General features: G+C 39.5%; 1 protein-coding gene across 1 annotated transcript in view; it reads right to left on the reverse strand.

Moving 5' to 3' along the window:
• Positions 1-21,658, reverse strand: part of DMD (dystrophin) — a 2,407,712-nt gene that overhangs the window by 944,383 nt on the left and 1,441,671 nt on the right. The window contains 1 exon segment of the mRNA XM_080651877.1: positions 21,304-21,479. Coding sequence (XP_080508003.1) covers positions 21,304-21,479 — 176 coding nt within the window.

The following is a 21,658-nucleotide window of genomic DNA, read 5'->3' on the forward strand; positions in this document are numbered from 1 at the left end:
AACTTGCCTAAATAATATGTCTGAATTGTTTCCTCACAGTGCATGAGTGCTAATATCCCTTCTTTGTGTTTTTGTTTTTGTTTTTTTAATCTGCCTAGTTTCTTACAGGTCAGCATAGCTTAGCTGTCATTAGGAAATAATTGGTTAGCAGTTATGTTCAAACACCTGGAGTCAGTAAGATTTCCAAGTTCTGATAATAGATCTGTACATGTGTTAGGGAATATATTCAAAGTTCAGGTCATTTTTAAGTCATTCTACAGCAAATATATGGAGACCTTCCAAGCCCTTTACAAAGTTCTAATTTCTTGTATATCCCTGATAAATCAAATTTCCAGTTAGTCTTCTTGTCAAGTATTTGACCCAACCAAGACAGAAACTTTAGGCCAGCTGAGTTGCTAGTTGGCCATTCATTTGCCACCTAGATCTCTACTATTACTAACACTTCTGTGCATGAGATTTGACATTTTTGGCTCCAATTAAAGTCAGCCCTTCTGACAGTGAAGCTGCTGTTTCATATGTTTACACTATGTTGATATCACCACTATTTTGACCAATTGGAGGGTGTGGCAACACCCCCAGGAAAAAAAACCCCACGGCCCTCCATAGTTCATATTCAAAGTTCAATAGTTTTCCTTATATAACCACTTTCCAATTAGGTATATGCCTTTGGTTGATTTCCAGAGTCATAAAATACTTTGTCCAATAAGTTCTATTATCAGAGACTTATTATTTTAAAGAATTTTTTATTGATATCTTAGAGAGGGGGGAAGTGAGAGGGAGAAAGAGAAACATTAATATGCAGAGACTAATTTCTAATACCTACTCATGTGCCAGGCACAGGGCTAGACAATTTATTTACATTACAGGCAGTCCTCAGGTTACTTTGGACTCAATTTACGTTGTTTTGTGGTTACGTCACCATCTTCCATTTACAGTATTTATAAAAAAAAAGTTCCGTCATTTTGACATATGCACATATGTGCTTTTTGTTTTTTTATTATTTATTTACCACAACTAAAGGTCAGGAATTATCTTTCTTTTATTTTTTTTTTACTGTTTCACTTCATTACTGCTGTGTATGTGCTCCATGTGAGTGACGTAGGCGCTTATGTAGGTGGGTTCTGACTTACAGCGAAAATCGAGTTACCTCACGCAGTAGGAACGGATCTCCGATGTAAGCCGAGGACTACCTGTATTTCTAACCCCTCTAACAACCCTACAACATATGTATTATTATCCTTACTTTTCAAAATTTAAATTCTTTATTGTTTAAAATAGTACATATGTCTCCTTTTTCCCCCATTGACCTCTCCCCAGCCACTCTCACCACCCCCAGCACATGCCCTCATCGCCCTACTCTCTGTGTCCATTGGTTTTGCTTATATGCATACATACAAGTCCTTTGGTTGATCTCTTACAACCCCCACCTCCCATCCTCCCCGGACTTCCCCTTCGCTCTGAGGTTTGACAGTCTGTTCGATGTTTCTGTCTCTGGATCTATTTTTGTTCATTATATTCCACAAATGAGTGAGATCATGTGATATTTCTCTTTCTCCGACTGGTTTATTTCACTTAGCATAATGCTTTCCAGGTCCATCCATGCTGTTGCAAATGTTAAGAGTTATTTCTTTCTTATAGCAGCGTAGTATTCCATTGTGTAGATGTACCACTGTTTTTTAATCCACTCATCTACTGATGGGCACTTAGGCTGTTTACAAATTCTAGCTATTATAAATTGTGCTGCTATGAACATAGGGGAGCATATATCCTTTCAGATTGGTGTTTCTGATTTCTTGGGATATATTCCTAGAAGTGGAATTACTGGATCAAATGGGAGTTCCATCCTAAATTTTTTTTTAAATATATATTTTATTGATTTTTTACAGAGAGGAAGGAAGAGGGATAGATAGTCAGAAACATTGATGAGAGAGAAACATCGATCAGCTGCCTCCTGCACACCTCCCACTGGGGATGTGCCCGCAACCAAGCTATATGCCCTTGACCGGAATCGAACCTGGGACCCTTCAGTCCGCAGGCTGACACTCTATCCACTGAGCCAAACCGGTTTTGGCTCCATCCTAAATTTTTTGAGGAAACTCCATACTGTTTTTCACAGTGAGGCTCACATAATTTAAGTAACTTGCCAAATAAAAGAGCAACATAAGAAATATAAACACAAAAGTGCCATGCTATGTACTTCCAAATGTAATCAACACAAGTGAGAACATAGGTGATTATTGCTCAACATTTAGTTAGCAGGTTTATTTAATTGGCCAACCTGAACTCTAATTAACTTTTACTTTCCACTGTCCAGTGAAAAGTTAATTGGCAAGAAAATACCAAATGAACCAGTAGGAGAAGCAAGATATTTTTGTCATGGATAGATCTGATCAATTAAAACATCATTACCTTAGTTCATAAAGGTAGAGTTTGGTTCTTACATGTAATCCTAATAAAATGCAGGGCTCCTCATGACCCATACTCTTCACACAGTTATATATCCACAGAAATCCAGTCTATTAACAAAAGATCATTGAAAAATAATTCTAGTCTTAATTCACATTTCTTTATCAATGAAGGGCACCAATTTGCAGGTTAAAGAACATTCCAGAAACTCCATTTCTTTTATATCCATCAACTGCTTCAGAATCTTTCAACTTCTGAAACCCTCCACAAATCATACCCACATTCAAGGATTCTCCTGTCTTCTTTAGTTATAGATCAATTTTGCCTCTCTTGTTACTTCTCCTTTACATAGTCTTCTCTAGTCTTCTTTCTTTACTTATTTTCCAAATTTAACATCATTAAAAAGTCATAAATACATCAAAGATACTATTATCTTTAGATATTGGAGGAAGCACAAATCTGAGAAGATACAGGCTTGAGTCTCTTTTGTTAGCTGAGGGAGAGGTGGTAAAGGTAGAGGGGAAACCTCCCTTGTTAATTTGTCTCATCCTTGTTTATCCTTATTAGCTGTTTTGTTCACATAGACAAAATGATCATAATTAGAGGCCCAGTGCATGAAAATTCATGCACTCGGGGGTTTGGGTCCCTCAGCCTGGCCTGTGCCCTCTCACAGTCCGGGACACTTTAGAGGATGTCCACCTGCCAGCTTAGGCCCGCTCCCCAGGGGATTGAGCCTAAGCTGGCAGTCAGACATCCCTCTGGCAGCCCAGGAGCCCTTGGGGGATGTCTGACTGACAGGGAGTGGGCCTAAGCTGCAATCAGACAGCTTAGTGCTGCCACAGAGGCAGGAGAGGCTCCCACCACTGCCACTGTGCTCGCAGCCCTCAGCCTGGCTTGTGGCTGAGCGGAGCTCCCCCTGTGGAAGCGCACTGACCACCAGGGAGAAGCTCCTGCATTGAGCGTCTGCCCCCTGGTGGTCAGTGCATGTCATAGTGACTGGCCATTCCACCATAGGGTCAATTTGCATTTTAATCTTTAATTATGTAGGATGGAAAAGGCACAAATCTGTGGTCAGAATCACTGACTTTTAGATCCTGGTCCTTTTATAACTTTTATTAGCCTTGGTCAAATATCTTTATCTTTCTGAGTAATTTGATAATTTGTAAAATGGACATCAGAATACTGCCATCCTTTCCTTACCATCTCATGGAGTCAGGTGAGAGGATGGACATTAAAAACTGAGTTGTTGTAATGATTAAGGGAGAAAACATTTGTAAACTCATAACAAAGATTATGTCATAGAATAAGCACAAAAAACTTAGTTCCAGTATTAAATCTTGTAACTTTTAAGTTTCTAGCTTGAACAAGTGAACATATAGTGATATCACTCATAGATTTTGTGGAGGAATAGAATGTATTCAGTATTGGATGTACTGATTTTGAGGTGGCTTCCAGATATAAAAGGGGAAATGTTCCATTGGAGAGTAGATATGTAGGTCTAATCTGGAGCTTTATATTAGACTGAATATTAGATTTTGGGTCCAAACTGAAATAGGTGATTTGTTTCAGAGACTACATATCTGCATACTCTATGATCCATCCTTCCCTTCTTTCTGTAACAGTAGTCAGATGTTTATGTCTGGCTCAAAGACTATATTCTCCAACGTCTATCACAGGTTGGCATGGTTATGAGAATCAATTATGCTCAATGAGATGTAAGCAAAAGTATTGTGTGAACTTCCCATGCAGTCCCCTTAAAAGAATAAAGGCATTCCCAATTTCTCCCCTTCCCAATACTGCAGTCTGAAAAGCAAATGTGATAGTTGGAGTGCTAAGAGTCATCATGGATCACCTAGTTACATATTCCTTTTGCATGACAGATGGCTACATTTCCATCTTGTTTTAGCTGCTGTATTTCTGTTTGTTTACCTCTATGAACTTGATTCTAATTGACAGAGTGAGAACTAACATCTGTGGCTATGGATAACAACCAGGGAAAGTGTACAGAATGAAAAGAGGATAGGGTTGAGGGAAGGTCCCCCAGAAACATTAGGATTTAAGGAACATGTGAAAGAAGGAGTGCATTAAAAAGAGAAATAAATTATGCATAAAGGTAGGAATAACAGGTGAAATTAATGACATGGAACACTAGGTAGGACAAAGTGCTAAGATAGAAAGTGGATGGTTAATGCCAAGTGGCCTACAGTAAGACTAAGGTGTGTCCAGTGGATTTAATTACAGGAGATCATTGATGGCCTTGGCAAAGGTTATTATCAGAGCAGTGGCAAGGACCAAGAGCATAAAAAAAAGAGAAAGATAAGAGAGAACATGTAGTGACTATGAAGAGAGTCAAATGGGGATAATAACTAGGAAGGAGAAGTAAGAGAGCTTTCTCAAATGTGGCTGCTCAGAATCTGAATATTCTGCATATTCATATTGGGGGGTTCCCAAGATCAGTATGGGATCTTATGGCAGAAGTTTAGTTATTAAACCTGGAATGAGTGACAGAGAAATGAAAGGGGCCATTTAGAATTCTTTCTAGTAGCAGTGGCATTCTTCAGCCCCCACCTGCATGGTGGAGTGGTCCATGGCAACATGCAGATACAGGGTTTGATTAGGACTATAGTTCCTGGATCTGAGCCTCTCCCTTGGTTCCTGTCCATTTTTGAACTGCTATTCTAGTCTTTTATTTGGGAATGGAAATGGGTCTTTACATTTCTCATAAAGTTGATTTCTGCTTATATCAAGCAGAACTGGATTATGTTATTCACAGCTAAAAACCCTGACAAGTACAGTGGAGCACATTACATTAGGGGAATTTATAAGTTATTTTTTAAATGAGAGCTGCAGCCTGACCTTCGTGGCTCAGTGGTTGAGTGTCGACCTATGAACCAGGAGGTCATGGTTCGATTCCTGGTCAGGACACATGCCCTGGTTGTGACTCGATCCCCAGTGGTGGGGGAGGCAAGCAGGAGGCAGCTGATCAATGATTCTCTCTCATCATTGATGTTTTTATCACTACCTCCCTCTCCCTTCCTCTCTGAAATCAATAAAAATATGTTTTAAAAATTAAGAGCTGCAAATGTTTACTGGATTAGGGATAGAAAACCAGTAGTGAAAGGGTGAAGAGATACTTGTGCTTATGTGCATTTGGGAGAGAGAGAATAATTAAGTGGGGCAAGGTTCCTGTGAAATAAGACATAAAGCCTTCTGCCAAAAATGAGGAGATTATTATATGTTCACCATCATAACAGTAAGTGAATCATTATTATATCAGCAGCTCACACACATATAGTGTTTTATATTTTAGAAAGGATTAAAAAACATTTATCATAGTAGAGAAAAACATAAAATATTTTAAATTAACTGATATGGGGGGAAAGCACATTATTATAACTTCAGATTTATATTAATAGCCAAACTATGACAATTCAGAATTAGTAAAATGGAAGAGATTTGTTAAAGGGAACATGAGCATAGCCTAGGACACATAAAGGATACTAAGGTATCCTTTAGTTATACTAAAGCCAAGGAAAGAATCAATAAAGTGATCAACACATTTTTATTCAGAACTTTGTGTTTTCCTTTGTGGACAAAGATGGTCTATTAACCTTGTGAATGTTGTGTTCCTCTTTAGTAGTACGACGGTTTGTAATTCTAACATTAAACTTGATTAGGATGAGTAGATAGGCAGTTTTTAGAAAAAAATATTGTTAAATTGGAAGGATTGCTTGTATAAAATCATTTATACACATTTAAACATTTTATTTTCTCTAAAAGTGTACAAATGGCCATTAATTCACAACTTATTTGGTATGGGGTACAAGACTTTTCCTGGTGTAAGGATCCACTGACTGAAGTTTGGTGCATTCTTTCTTGTACAAAACACTCCTACATTTTATTATCTATTCATCTATGACTTTAATTTTGGTTTCTTTAAAGCAGAGTAAGATTTAGAGATATTAGAAAGAATCTAAATGCAAAATCCTGCCAGATTTTTATGATTTCCACCCTCTACTCCCAATCTTGAATAGCTGCCTCATCTGTATGTAATTGTATAGCTTTTTTTTTTTTTGGCTAATCACCTTTGTCAAGTCTTCTAAAGCATTCTACTTACTTTTAATAGAAATAAAAACTCTCTTTGCATTCATAATTATTAGTTTATGTGATATTTAATTAAATAAAAATTACGAAAAACAAGAAGAACTTGCATAAACAGGCTGGGAACAACACAATGTTGATTCTTGGAAACCATATGCTCAAATGGTGGGAGGAAAGGTATGTGGTTCCAGAAAAGCTACTTGAAAAACTTTCTATAGGTAACATCTATCTATAGAAAACTAGTATCCAGCATGCAGTCTGGAACAGGAATTGGGCAACTGGTTTTGCATCCTAATATATATAAAAACCCAGGGCCCTCATGACCAGACAGGATGACCAAACAATAACAGTAACAACCACACAGCAGCTGCATGGGATGACCAGGCCAGCAGGGGGGTTAGTGAGGGATGACCAAACAGTAACAGTAACAACCACACAGAAGCTACGTGGGGTGACCAGTCAGGCAGGGGGTTTAGTGAGGGATGACCAAAGGACTGACCAGCAGGCTGCGTGGGGCAACCAGGCTGGCAGGGGGTGAGTGAGGGATGACCAAACAACTGACCAGCAGGCTGTGTGGGCAACCAGGTCAGCGAGGGGGGCAGTAAGGGGCGACTAGGCCAGTGGCAGTTGGGGGTGACCAGGCCGGCATGGGGGGGCAGTTGGGGGTGATCAGGCTGGAAGGCAGTGGCGATTAGGGGATGATTAAGCTGGTGGAGGGGCAGTTAGGGGTGATCAGGTAGGCAGGCAGAAGAGTGGTTAGGAGCCAGTGGTCACAGATTGTGAGAGGGATGTCCCGGATTGGAGAGGGTGCAGGCTGGGATGAGGGGACCCCCTCCTCCCCATGCACAGATTTCCTGCACTGGGCCTCTAGTATAGAATAAAGAGCTGAGGATAATTAGATGATTAAAAGTAAATTGAGATTTAGGAGGACTTTCTCTACACTGCACTCCATGTAGTCCTTCAATGTAGGCAACTCTTTCTTGTTTCATTGATTTTGCTCATGTCACTTTCTCCCTGTGGCATGCCCATGCTTTTTCATTTGACTCATGCCATCCTTCAAGCCCAATCTGAGAGATCATCCTCCCTAAGACACTCTCTCTAACTCCTACTTACCCAGGCCCATAAAAGATAATGGAAGGCTATGAATGAAGTGCATTCACTTGTATATCTATGGATAGTGATATTGTCAGTACCAGCAAATGTGGCAGCACGTTTGGCTCCAGTTAGTCAAATTCATTACAACTTCCCAAGTTTCAAAGAATAAAATATGACATAAAAAATTAACTAAGAAGCTAATTTTTCATAGTCTTTTGATGAAGAATTATGAATGACCTTGAAAGCTTTTCAAGAGTCATCAGAGAACAGATGGGGAGAGACCAGCTTTTCTACAGACACCTGTGGAAAATAATATCTGTATGATCATCTCTGATCAAACTAACAAATAGCTCTTTGATGACATAGATGATGTCTAAAACATCTTGTGGTTTTAAGTTGGATGAGGTTAAAATACCTAGTTTCAAGATTAATTCCTACTCCATTCACTTAGAATTTATTAATTGTGATACAATAAAACTGAGGTAAACAAATGTACAAAATGTTTAATTCAAAGAGCTTCTTTTTGGTGTAAATAGTTATGGAAATTGAAGCCATTTATCTTTTGAAAGTATTAAATTCTGGAGAACACCTAAATATGAATTATTAACCCAACCTTTTCTATGTTTTAAGATTAGAATTGATCAAGCCCAATTTCTACAACTAAAAAGCATATCCATGGAAATGTGATAATATTACAAAAACATTTAAAAATAGTTTGGGCTCTTATATGTATATATGCATAATCCATGGACACAGACAATAATGCAGTAAAGGCCTAGGGAAGTGGTGGGAGTGGAGTGGAGGAGATCAATGGGGGAAATGGGACATTTGTAATACTTTCAATAATAAAGATAAATTAAAAATGATTCTGGCTCTGTAGATCTTCTTTTAACCTATGTAACAATGTCAAGTATAAAAATGTAAATATTTAGTTTAATTTAACGTGAATAAAATTTTTTTTTACTATTCAAATTAAGAAAATACTTTTTGGTCATCTACAATGTATTAGATTTTCTACTAAGTATTGTGGGTTTCTAGAGATGAGAATAAGATATTGCCTTGCCCTCATAAAGATTTTACTCTTTTTAAATATGTTTTTATTGATTTCAAAGAGAGGAAGTGAAAGGGGGAAAAAGATAAAAACATCAGTGATGAGAGAGAATCATTGATCGGCTGCCTCTTGTGCATCCCCATCTGGAGATTGAGCCCGCAACCCAGGCATGTGCTGTGACCAAGAATCAAACCTTGACCTCCTGGTTTACGGGTTGACACTCAACCACCAAATAACACTGGCTGGGCAAAACTTTCATTCTTGCTGGAGAAAATAAAACATATGTAGGTATGATACATGATAGAACTATAAAGTGTTATATGAGTGTTCTAAAAATAAGCAAGAAGAACTTAAGAAACTTCTACATAAAAAGGCCAGGTACCAGTCATTGAGAAAATAGCACTTATGCTGGTTTTGGAGGATGGGTAGGATTTTGAGAGAAAAATAAAGGGGAAGGCAATCCAACTTCAAAATAAATAGCTTTTACAAAAGCTGGAGGACCGAAAACTTCAAGTCATTTTACGCTTGAGACACAAGCTGAAATAGTGCAAATGACAGGTAACATGGCTGGAAAGATAGCTCAGAGTATATTATGGTTGGAAAGATGGGTCAGGATATAGTCTATGTCCTATTCCCTTGCTACCAAACATGGCAAGCTAAGGGGATGGAATTGGTAAGTGAAGGGCTTCTGGGCAGAAACTGGAAGTGTAAAGAATACTAAAGATCAAAGGTAAGATAAGTAATGCAAAATTGTATCTAGAGTAAGGACACTGAAGTCACGCTATTTGGGTTCACATCCTGGTTCAAACACTTGCTGGTTATTTGATCTTGGGCAAAGAACTTAAGCAGTCTGTGCCCCAATTTTTCTTCTGTAAAACTTAAAATAAGAATAGATTTGTCATGAAGATCATATGAGCTATGTCAAGCGCTTGTAATCCTGCCTAGTAATATTAAGTGCTTTCACCACCACCATTACCATCATCTTATACAAGGGTCTATATTAAATATTATAAAGTCAAATGTCTACTCTATGGGAAAGAAATCAATATAAATGACTGAGGTTGGAACAGGTGTGGCAAACTGAAAAGAAAGCTTGCTTGCCCAAACCTGTGCTTCTCAAACTTTAATGTGCACATGAATCACTGGGGAATCTTGTTAGAATGCTGACTATGATTTATTAGATGTGCATTTCTCAGTAACTCCCAGGTGATGTCTGTGCATTGGTCCAGAGACAACACTTTGAGTAGCAAGAGTCTGAAACATCTGTTACTCAGTTGTAGCCGATGATGCCTTGAAAGAATGTGAGAATGAGTGCCTAGTAGGCAGATCTAAGTTTTCAGAAGGAGACAGAACTACATATTTTTTAAAAATATGAAGCCTCTGTTAGGTCTGATCAAATAATTTAATAGATACCCCCTCCCCTGGGAACTGACCTTTAGGCCACTTCATAATGGATATTCCATTTGCTTAGACCACATTCCACTTGCTAAGACTATTATCTCTCCCCTCCAGACTTTTCCAGAATCCAGACCTGCACAGATAATTCTCTGCCCAGAAAAAGCCCACCTAGAGTCCTTTAAAAACCTCTGACTCCCCATCTTTGGGTGCTGGCACCATTTTGGGGCTCAGCCCATCTGGTATCCAGATGACCTAATAAATTTATAATCCCTTACCACTTTGGCCTTGTGTGTCCCTCCTTCAGTGACCCTAACAGCCTCTCAATTTTTAAATTCTGCCAATTATTTTAAAACAGTACCTAAGTAAAAACATCACATGCTTTCCAAGATGGATTCAGCTTGTGGGCACTCAGTCTGCAAACTCAGATCTGAGTGAAAAGAGAGTCAGGGTCAAACAAAACCTGTGGTGAGAAACTAGGCAAGTTCAAGTACAGAGCAAGTAGACTGGTGTTTGGGCTGGAAAGATCCTAGAGGCACTGTGAATGTGTGAGAAGGCTTTAGCACTGGTTTACTTGGATATGCTGGGTACATTTTAAAAGATGGCATACACTGTGAAGAGCCTTTTGAATTACATTACAGTTTTTTGTTTTCATTTTGTATAAAATAGAGGTGCTACATTATAGGCAATTTTGTTAGGGGAATCTGAATTAGTGAGGAGCCAAAATTAAAGATGACAAGAGGAAACAGTTGTCTTACAAAGAGTGCATAGAGTAATATGAATTGCTAATGTAGATTTTTCAAGAAGAGGTCCTACTAGGCCTCCTTCAATGAATTAGATAAGGCTCATTTCTAATTAACAGCATCCATTTGCATGCAAACAATGAGGTAAGGTTTTTAAAAAACAATTTCTTCCCTTAAGTACTTTTAGGAATGCATCCCATTAGGTTATTTACACCATTAATTTGCTTGGCAACCTAGCATATATTATATACAGATAAACTTTGGTTCAAAAATTCAGAAGTAGAGGCATTGAAATGAATAAGAAGTTACCGATTTTGCCTGACTGGCTCAGTGGTTGACCATTGACCTATTAACTGGGAGGTCATGGTTCAATTCCCTGTCTGGGCACATGTCCAGATTTCAGGCTTAATCCATTGTGGGGCATACAGGAGGCAGCTGATCAATTATTCCCTCTCATCATTGATGTTTCTATCTCGCCCTCTCCCTGAAATCAATAAAAATATATTAAAAAAAACTTACTGATTTTACATGAAGTCTTACACACAAGGGCTTTTAAATATGTCTAGCTTTACTGTGTACTTGAATGTATATGAAATATATTTTTACTTTTTTACAAAAGTAGTGTGAAAACGTTTTTTCCCATTGGACTGCTTGCAAAGAAAGGTGGCAGTGTTCCTTTGAGAAGGGGTTACTACCCACATCTCAGTTTCTATATACCATTCCCATCCAAAGAAACCAAAGGCCCTTGGAGAAATTGTTGATTCCAAACCTGGGGCAGGAAAAGTATGAGCCTGGGACATTAAAATAGGAAGTTCGAAGGAACTGCCGCTGGTCAAATTTGGTAAAGGTGAAGCATCAACAAGACTAATAACTATAATTCATTAAAACATATTGAGTAAATAAGAATACATAAGTTCATATTGACATCAAAGAGAGGAAAAAAGAAACATTATCGTGTGTGTGTGTGTGTGTGTGTGTGTGTGCGTGCAAGAAGAAATCAATTTGTAGGATCATATCAGAATAAGGAAAATCACCATTTTGCAACCCCCAAAGCAATAAGTGTGATAGATAAGGATCACCAATGGATATTAAAGCCATAAGATGACTTACTTATTTCAAAGAAAAAAATGTTACTTTACAATTCAAGATCAGATAGTCACCCTTACTTAACTAACTGATCAAACTTGGCAGCATTTAAAGTGGAACTACCTCATATTATGCATCTCTGGATGTGACAGGGAACACGTAGCATCCTCTATAAAGTATTCTTGCTAAAAACATTTGACTTGAATTTTTCAAGTCTCATCTAGACCCAACTTTCAGTTTACAAGAAATGTAAAGTATAGAGAACAAGTTAAATTATATCAGGGAGGAAAAAAAAATAAGACAAATCCAGAAAGGTGAGATTATTATTATTATTTTTTTTTAGGATATTGTACTGGTCTCTTTCAAATACCAGCATCAGTAAAAAGTAAAAGGTGGTAGAGCTGTTTTAGAATAAAAGAGACTGAGGAAATACAATAGCTGGAGGGCATCAGGAATTGCCACCTCAACATGTGCTACTTTATCATAATGATTATTTTGAGCTGAAGGCAACTGAGAAATAGCAGGCATAGGAAAAACTCTCTACTACTCTCTGTTTCTGCCTAAAGGTAATCCCTTCTCTCCTTTCCTGCACCAGGACCAGGGGATGACTTTTTATCACTGGAGACAGCATCACCTTGAATCTGCATAAAGAAACCTTACTAAAAAACAACAACAACAAAAAACCCTGCCTGAAATATTCCTCATCTTCCACTAATTTCCGCATATACTGCATTTACCTCCCCACCATATATCACCCTTAGAAAACCAACTGATGAACAAAATAGGTCTAGAGACATACTATATAATAAAAAGATAATATGCAAATTGACCCTCACATGGTCACACAAGATGGCCGCCCCCATGTGGTCAAAGTTGGCCGCCACAAGATGGCTGGCAGGGGAGGATAGTTGTGGGCGACCAGGCATGCAGGGGAGGACAGTTAGGGGTGACGAGACTGGCAGGGGAGGGCAGTTGGGGTGACCAGGCCTACAGGGGTGGGCAGTTGGAAGCAACCAGGCCTGCAGGGGAGGGAAGTTGGGGGTTACCAGGCCAGCAGGGGAGGGAAGTTGGGGGAAATCGGGCTGGCAGGGGAGTAGTTAGGCATCAATCAGGCTGGCAGGGGAATGGTTAGGAGGTGATCAGGCTGGCAGGTAGGCTAGTGGTTGGGAGCCAGCAGTCCCGGATTGTGAGAGGGATGTCCGTCTGCCAGTTTAGGGCCTAAACTGGCAGTTCAACATCCCCCAAGGGGTCCCAGATTGGATAGGGTGCAGGGTGGGCTGAGGGACACCCCTCCAGTACACAAATTTCGTGCACTGGGCCTCTAGTAGAAGCATAAAAGAGATTGTAGAACCTCAGAGGTAAGTGGAGGAGGGTGGGTGGGAAGAAATCAACCAAAGACCTTGTATGCATATATGCATAACCCATGGACACAGACAATAGGGTGGTGAAGGACTTAAGTAGGGGATGAAGGCAGGCTAGAAGGGATCAATGAGGGTCAAAGGTAATAGTTTCAACAATAAAGATTAAAACAAAACCATGAAAATAAAGAGTCTTATAAACTGTCAATTATATCAATTAGATTTTATCCAATCACACTAGAAGAAAGTGCATTTTTCTTTTTTTCTCTATGGAATATAATACTACAACATAGATTTCATATGGAAAGGCCATCAAAGACAAAGTGGTAAAAAAATGTAGGAAAAATGTCCTATAAATATGTTTGATTAATGAAAAGTTAATGCTTTTTTCCAGATTTTGTTATTTGTCAGCTTTGAAAACATTGTGATTTCCTGTTATTTTCTCATTATAAATAAACTAGAGACCCGGTGCACGAAATTCGTGCATGGGGGTGTGTGTCCCTCAGCCTAGCCTGCACCCTCTCCAATCTGGGACATCTCGAGGGATGACCGACTGCCCGTTTAAGCCCAATCCCGGTGGAATCAGGCCTAAACGGGCAGTCAGACATCCCTCTCACAATCTAGGACTGCAGGCTCCCAACTGCTCACCTGCCTGCCTTCCTGATTGCCCCTAACTGCTTCTGCCTGCCAGCCTGATCACCCCCTAACCATTCCCCTGCCAGCCTGATTGATTGATGCCTAACTGCTCCCCTGCCAGCCTGTTTGCCCCTAACTGCCTTCCCCTGCAGGCCTGGTCACCCCTAACTGCCCTACCCTGCAGGCCTGGTCACCCCTAACTGCCCTCCACTGCAGGCCTGGTACCCCCCAACTTCTCTCCCCTGCAGACCTGAGTCCCCCCCCCCAACTTCCCTTCCCTGCAGACCCAGTCACCCCCAACTTCCCTCCTCTGCCAGCCGGGTCACCCCTAACTGCCCTCCCCTGCAGGCCTGGTCCCCCCTAACTGCCCTCCCCTGCATACTTGGTCACCCCTAACTGCCCTCCCCTGCTGGCCTGATCGCCCACAACTGCCCTCCCTTGGAGACCTGGTCCCTCCCAACTGCCCTCCCCTGCTGGCCATCTTGTGGTGGCCATCTTGTGTCCACATGGGGACAGGATCTTTGACCACATGGGGGCAGCCATCGTGTGTGTTGGAGTGATGGTCAATCTGCATATTACTCTTTTATTAGATAAGAGAGAGGCCTGGTGCAGGGGTGGCGGCCAGCTGGTTTGCCCTGAAGGGTGTCCTGGATCAGGGTGGGGGTTCCCTTGGGGCGTGGGGCGGCCTGGGCGAGGGGCCTGTGGTGGTTTGCAGGCTGGCCACGCCCCCTGGTGACCCATTCAGAGGCCCTGGTATCTGGGATTTATTTATCTTCTATAATTGAAACTTTGTAGCCTTAAGCAGAGGCCTGGGCTGGCCAGGGTGTGTGGAAAGCTTGGCTTCTTCCATTGCTGGGGGCAACCCTAGCCTCCCTCCTGCTCTCCCCATGGCTGCAGCCATCTTGGTTGGGGTTAATTTGCATACTCGCTCCTGATTAGCTAGTGGGCGTGGCTTGTGGGTGTAGCAGAGTGATGATTAATTTGCATATTACTCTTTTATTAGATAGGATGTTTACTTTCATACTTAAAAAAAAGAAAACCAAACCTTTGTTTGATTTTGTTTTGTCCTATCCCTATAACTTATTGTTCTTTGTTTAAATGGTATACTAGTATAAGCTCTTTGGGGTTTTTATTTCTATTCCATGAAGTCCCTTGTGCCACACAAACATATGAACATCAAATAAAATGTTTATGCTTGTTCTCTTTTTAAGGTGTTTTTTATCAGTTTAACGTACAGTCTCTTTAACTAAACCTTAGATGGTAGAGGAAAAAAAGTGTTGTTTTTTTTCTCCCTTACAAAAGCAAATGCAATGGATGACACAGGATAGGATGCTGGTTCAATAAAAAGCTAAAACAAAACAAAACAAAAATCCAGAAGACATTTTTGAACCAGTGGGGAAATTTGGATATGGGCAGGATATGAAGAAATAATGTTATTTTTAATTTTCTTGAGCATAAAAAACAAGTATGGTTATATACAGCATGCCACTATTCTCAGATGATGCATGCTGAAGTATTTAGGATGAAATATAAGAATGTTTATAACTTACTTGCAAACATTGAAACAAGGAAAAATGTGTGTGTGTGTGTGTGTGTGTGTGTGTGTGTGTGTGTGTATTATTTCCTAGATTAGGGAAAGGCAGATATGAGGGAGCTAGAAAAGTGAAAAAGAAAAAGCTTATATGGTTGTGTTAAATTTTACTTGTTCAACCTAGGAAATTTGGAGGACAGGAGGATATATGGGTTTTTGGGTATTCATTTTGCTACTTTCCTGCTACTTTTCTATATGCTTGATAGTTGTCACTAAAAGAAGTTGAACAAAATATTTTTGATCAGGTAACATTTAAATTAAAATTGCTATTCCTCAATCTACATTAGTACAATGATTGCTTTATCTCCGAAATAGGGAAAGTAATATCACATTTGTCTAAACAGAAGAGGAGACATAGTGTCATGAGATCACCTTTTATTGCTAATAGATTATGATTCAGAGATTACTCAATGTAGAGATAGTGCCCATCACCTTGCTTCCCTATTCCACTCAATGTTTTATCAACTGACATTATTTTAAGTAAAATACCCTTTCTTATGTTGTCAGCAATTCATTGCTTGAAGGTCTGCCCACTCACATTCTCTTGACTGATACATCTGCTGAAATACTCCAGAAAAAAAAAGAGTGTATGAGGATGGTGACTGTACTATCTAAAGGACTGAAACCATAGCACATGAGAATGGGGTCTGGTCAGACAAACAGATGACTAGATAGAGTTAAGATCATTTTCATGCTATAGACCCCATTGACAATCTGGTGAAGCCTGAGACTCCTCAGAATAATCTTTGTACATCCATAATACAAAATATTTAGGACTCCAAAGGATACTGATTATATTGAAATATAGTTAATAAGCTATTAGAAAAACAAATGTGTGATATAGTAATGCAAGTGATTGCTTATTATAAACACATTAATAAGATCCTGTGGTGGAACTAATAACTACTGCAGTTTTGAAGTAGTGATAAGCATGAACAATATTTTGAGATGTCTGTACCAACTCTAATAAGATATGAAAACATCTGTGATTTCTCAGGTACCACTAGTACTACTCCAGTTTCTTGCCTACATTCAGAATGGAAGAGAATGCTCAATTTCAGTTAGACGTTAGTGAAAACAAAGAGGCAATACCCCACCCTCCCCACTCCCCGCAATTAAAGCTCATAGTACCTCCTTGAATTCTATCAAGGGACTGGGGCTTAAAAATCTTCATACACAAGCTTGCTTTTTTTAACCTATGATTTCCTTTTATGGCCTATATGTTTTCATTTGCATCTTTATAATTTATAAAGACCATTTTGGAGGCTAAGCCATCATTAAACTTATTACTATAATGCTTAAATCTATAGGCGTTATTCAGTTCCTTGGCTACATAATTGAGGCAACAGTGAATATTACATCATAAATTGTAGTTAATTGACTATGTTTTATACTTCATTTACTTCCAACATATACTAACTTTAATGGATATTTATTGCTATTTGAATTTTTTTGAACATTTCCTTCTCATATTTCTGATATCTTGCATTTTCAAGGAGAAAGGTTTAAAATTATGTAGCTATAATGCTACACATACTTTTTGTAGACATTTTTAAATTAAATTCTACACATTCTTTCATTGTGTATGTGGACTAAGAAATATTAAATATTTCCAATAGATGTATTTATAGTCCACTGCAAACTAATAATGCTGTTTTCAACTTGAATAATTATCTTATTTTTCACCTGTGCAAAATAATCATTTCTATTTCCTTCAAACTTCTGCTTGGGTTGAACTGAAAGCATGCCATTGATTAACAATAGTTTCATGATTACAGCCCTCCCACAATTGCTAAGTTAACATATTATTTATAAAATATTTTATTTTACTTTCTTTCCTACTGGATGCTTGGAAATAGGATGCTTGTATATTGGTAAAAATGGCACTAATATTTTACTACTTTTTCACATTTCACAAAATTAAAATGATATAAAAATCCTGAGGACGTGTGCTACAAAACTGATCTCAGTGGAAATTTAAATATGCTAACATTTATTTTTAAAGTGTAGCATGAAGTTGACAACTTTAAAAGCTGAGTTAAAAAAATAAACCTAAAGGAAGCTGATCTTGACTTTTTAAAGCACAAAAAAGCAATATTTATGGTCAAAATGTTTAAATGGGAGAATTTTTTTTAACCAATTACAGCCAAATCCCTAGCACTAATTAACCTAAAATTTGTGTAATATTTCACAACAGAGTCAGCATATACCACTTTCTTATAAACTTAGAAGGATCTAAAATTATAGAGCTTATTGGGTAAAACAAATACATTGCTCTATCTTCATGTACAAGTTCTAATTTGCATTTATAAATCAACTAGAGGCCCGGTGCATGAAATTCATGTACGGGGGTGTGTGTCCCTCAGCCAAGCCTGCACCCTCTCCAATCTGGGATCCCTTGAGGGATCGGGCCTAAACGGGAAGTCGGACATCCCTCTCACAATCCAGGATTGCTGGCTCCCAACTGTTCACCTGCCTGCCTGCCTGATTGCCCCTAACCGCTTCTGCCTGCCAGCCTGATCACCCCTAACCACTCCCCTGCCAGCCTGATTGATGCCTAATTGCTCCCCTGCCAGCATGTTTTCCCCTAACAGCCCTCCCCTGCAGGCCTGGTCACCCCTAACTGCCCTCCCCTGCAGGCCTTGTCCCCCCCAACTGCTCTCCCCTGAAGGCCTGGGTCCCCCCCAACTGCCCTCCCCTGCAGGCCTGGTCACCCCTAACTGCCCTCCCTGAAGGCCTGGTCCCCCCCCCCCAACTGCTCTCCACTGCAGGCCTGGGTCCCTCCCAACTGCCTTTCCCTGCAGGCTTGGTCGCCCCCAACTGCCCTCCCTTGCAGGCCTGGTCCCCCCCAACTGCCCTTCCCTGCAGGCCCGTTCACCCCCAACTTCCCTCCTCTGCCAGCCTGGTTACCCCTAACTGCCCTCCCCTGCAGGCTTGATCCCCCCCAACTTCCCTCCCTTGCAGGCCTGGTCCCTCCCAACTGCCTTCCCCTGCTGGCCTGATTGCCCACAACTGCCCTCCCTTGCAGGCCTGGTCCCTCCCAACTGCCCTCCCCTGCTGGCCATCTTGTGGTGGCCATCTTGTGTCCACATGGGGGCAGGATCTTTGACCACATGGGGGCAGCCATCTTGTGTGTTGGAGTGATGGTCAATCTGAATATTACTCTTTTATTAGATAGGATAGAGGCCTGGTGCACGGGTGGGGGCCAGTTGGTTTGCCCTGAAGGGTGTCCCGGATCAGGGTGGGGGTTCCCTTGGGGCATGGGGTGGCCTGGGCCAGGGGCCTGTGGTGGTTTGCAGGCCGGCCACGCCCCCCGGCGACCCAAGTGGTGGCCCTGGTATCTGGGATTTATTTATCTTCTACAATTGAAACTTTGTAGCCTGGAGCGGAGCCAAGCCTTCTGCTTGCTCCGTGGTGGCAGCCATTTCTGTTGGGATTTATGTATCTTCTATAATTGAAACTTTGTAGTCTTAAATGGAGGCCTGGGCCGGCCAGGGTGTGCAGAAAGCTTCGCTTCCTCCATCGCCGGGGGCAACCCTAGCCTCCTGCTCTTTCCAGCTCTGTGGCTGCCGCCATTTCTGTTTGGGTTTATGTATCTTCTATCATTGAAACTTTGTAGCCTTGAGTGGAGGCCTAGGCCAGCAAGGGCAGGTGGAAAGCTTGGCTTCCTCCATTGCCGGGAAAACCCAAGCCTCCCTCCTGCTCTCTGTGGCCGTAGCCATCTTGGTTGGGTTTATTTGCATATTCTCTCCTGATTGGCTGGTGGGTGTGGCTTGTGGTATAGCAGAGTGATGGTTATTTTGCATATTACTCTTTTATTAGGATAACAAATAACATGATTTTAAAAGTTCAGGTGAAAAATAGTTTTTTGGAAAAAAATTAATATACTTTGTTCAAATAGTATGAGTAAGATATTTCAAAGTGAGAAACAGTCTCATAGCAATCAGGCTGACAGCTATAGGGGGTGCTGGGTAGAGGTGTATGGAGGGATTAAACAAAAAAGAAATAAAAAGAAAAAAAAACTCATGGATATGGACAACAGGATGGTGATTGCCAGGGGCAGTGGGGTGGAGGAGGGTATAGGGAGGATAAATGGTGATGGGCAGAGACTTGACTTGGGATGGTGAACACACAATACAGTGTACATATGATGTATTATAGAATTGTGCACATGAAACCTATATAAATTTGTTAACCAGTGTCACCCCTATCAATTCAATTAAAAGGATATATATATATATATATATATACATATATATACATATATATATATATATATATATATATATATTTGAGAAACAATACTTTATAAACAGTAAAGAATAACCCTCCAATCAATTGAACCTACTTTATGAATTCAAGATATTTATTTTTTAGCATGTTATTCAATTGTTCTTAATCTTTTCATTTCTTAACATTTTATTTTAAACTAGATTGAGTCTAGTTCAAAACTGACATTATACAAGTTTAAACTTGTTCATAGTGTAAATATATCAGTTATTTAAATAATGGGATATTTGTGTGTTTACCAGAAGGATTTCAACTTAGGAAAATAGGTATATAACTTTCTCAAGGAAGCAGTTTAACTACAAAGTTTGAGTCTTTATGTAATCAATATATAAATGATAATATTTTCTAAACCAATATTTAAAATAAAATGGTTTTTAGATGATATTATTTTTTAACTTTAGCAAGATTTGTGTGCGTGCATGTGTGTGTAGGTCGACTGATTTATACTTTTGGTACAGAAATATGAATTCTATCTACTTTCTGAATAATGCAGCATGAGCAAAGGTGGCAAGAGCAGGTGGGCAGACAATGGGCACAATTCCAAAACTTTTCTAATAAATCCTCACCAAAGATGTTTATCAATGAGTTGTTTTAGCTTTCTGAATATTAAAAATTCATTTGGGTGGTGGGCATATGGTGCAATATACACCCCTTGTAACATAGAAACTCACACCTAAAATCTATATGTTCATATTGACTAATGTCACCCCAATCAATTTAATAAATAAATATATTTTAAAAATTCACCTATTATGTAAATAATAGGTAGGAAGCAAGAACCTGCCAATAGAACCGAATTTGTATTGTTCACAACAATAGTCTCACTTGGTAAATAAAGGCCAAGTCCGCCCTTATGAAAGAGGAAACATTAGTACCAACAACTGGAAGCATAATACAAAATCCCATTTATAAAAATATCTATGCCTTCCAACTGCAGCAGCATGCATTTGCATTTAGCTTTCTGTGCTTTCATTGCATTCCAAGGGAAAGTTAAATGATGAATGAATTCAACAATAACCTTTTTGAGATTTTGTTTTTCCCTTCAGATTTGAAAATTTTGGGCCCATGTCCCTCTTCAAGAATGTACTAACAAATGCAGTGAAACTAAAAGGTAAATATTACTATCATGTTTTTGAGCAACACAGTCACATTTGTAGCTGTTAAAAAATCTAGCCAAAGAGCAACTTTGCTACAAAATAGTCCTTTATAATTTCCTTTTCTCATCTTCCTTTAAAAAGCATTGGTCCTCAGCTTGTTAAAGTTGGAATATACTGAATACATTCAGATTTATACAATCATGGGATTTTTAAAACAAACTTGAAACTTTAAAGTAGCAGAAAAGCACTTCCTACTTAACTAGCAACAACTAAACATTTCAGTACATAAGAAAAAGAAAGAAAAATGTATTATTGCTAATGATTAACTGCTGATAGGCTCCTTAATATTAGTGCTTTTCACCCTGGTTACAATCTTACACAAAATCTTTCTTTTAAAGGACAGCTTAAATAACTCTGCTAAATTTTAAAATTCTTATTTTATCTGTCACCTTACCTCTTTCTTCTTTCTGCCAGCTGTTTGCAGACCTCCTGCCACCTCAGATTCAGGCTGCCCAATTTTTCTTGTAGAATACCGGCATCTGTTTTTGAGGACTGTTGAATTATCTCTTCCCCAGATGCATTCAATACTCTGACAGCAATTTGCCGCTGCCCGATGCCATCCTGGAGTTCCTGTAAGATACCAAAAAGGCAAAACAAAAATGAAGCCCCATGTCCTTTTATTTGAGAAAAGATTAAACAATGTGCTACCACATGTGGTTCTGCTGGGAGAGGAAGAAATATAAAAGCTCCATGTGAAAATTTTTCTATGAAACTAACACGGCTATATCCTAAGGATACAAGGCAGAAAG

Source organism: Plecotus auritus (assembly GCF_963455305.1).
Source record: "Plecotus auritus genome assembly, chromosome: X".
In the NCBI taxonomy this organism is placed as follows: domain Eukaryota; kingdom Metazoa; phylum Chordata; class Mammalia; order Chiroptera; family Vespertilionidae; genus Plecotus; species Plecotus auritus.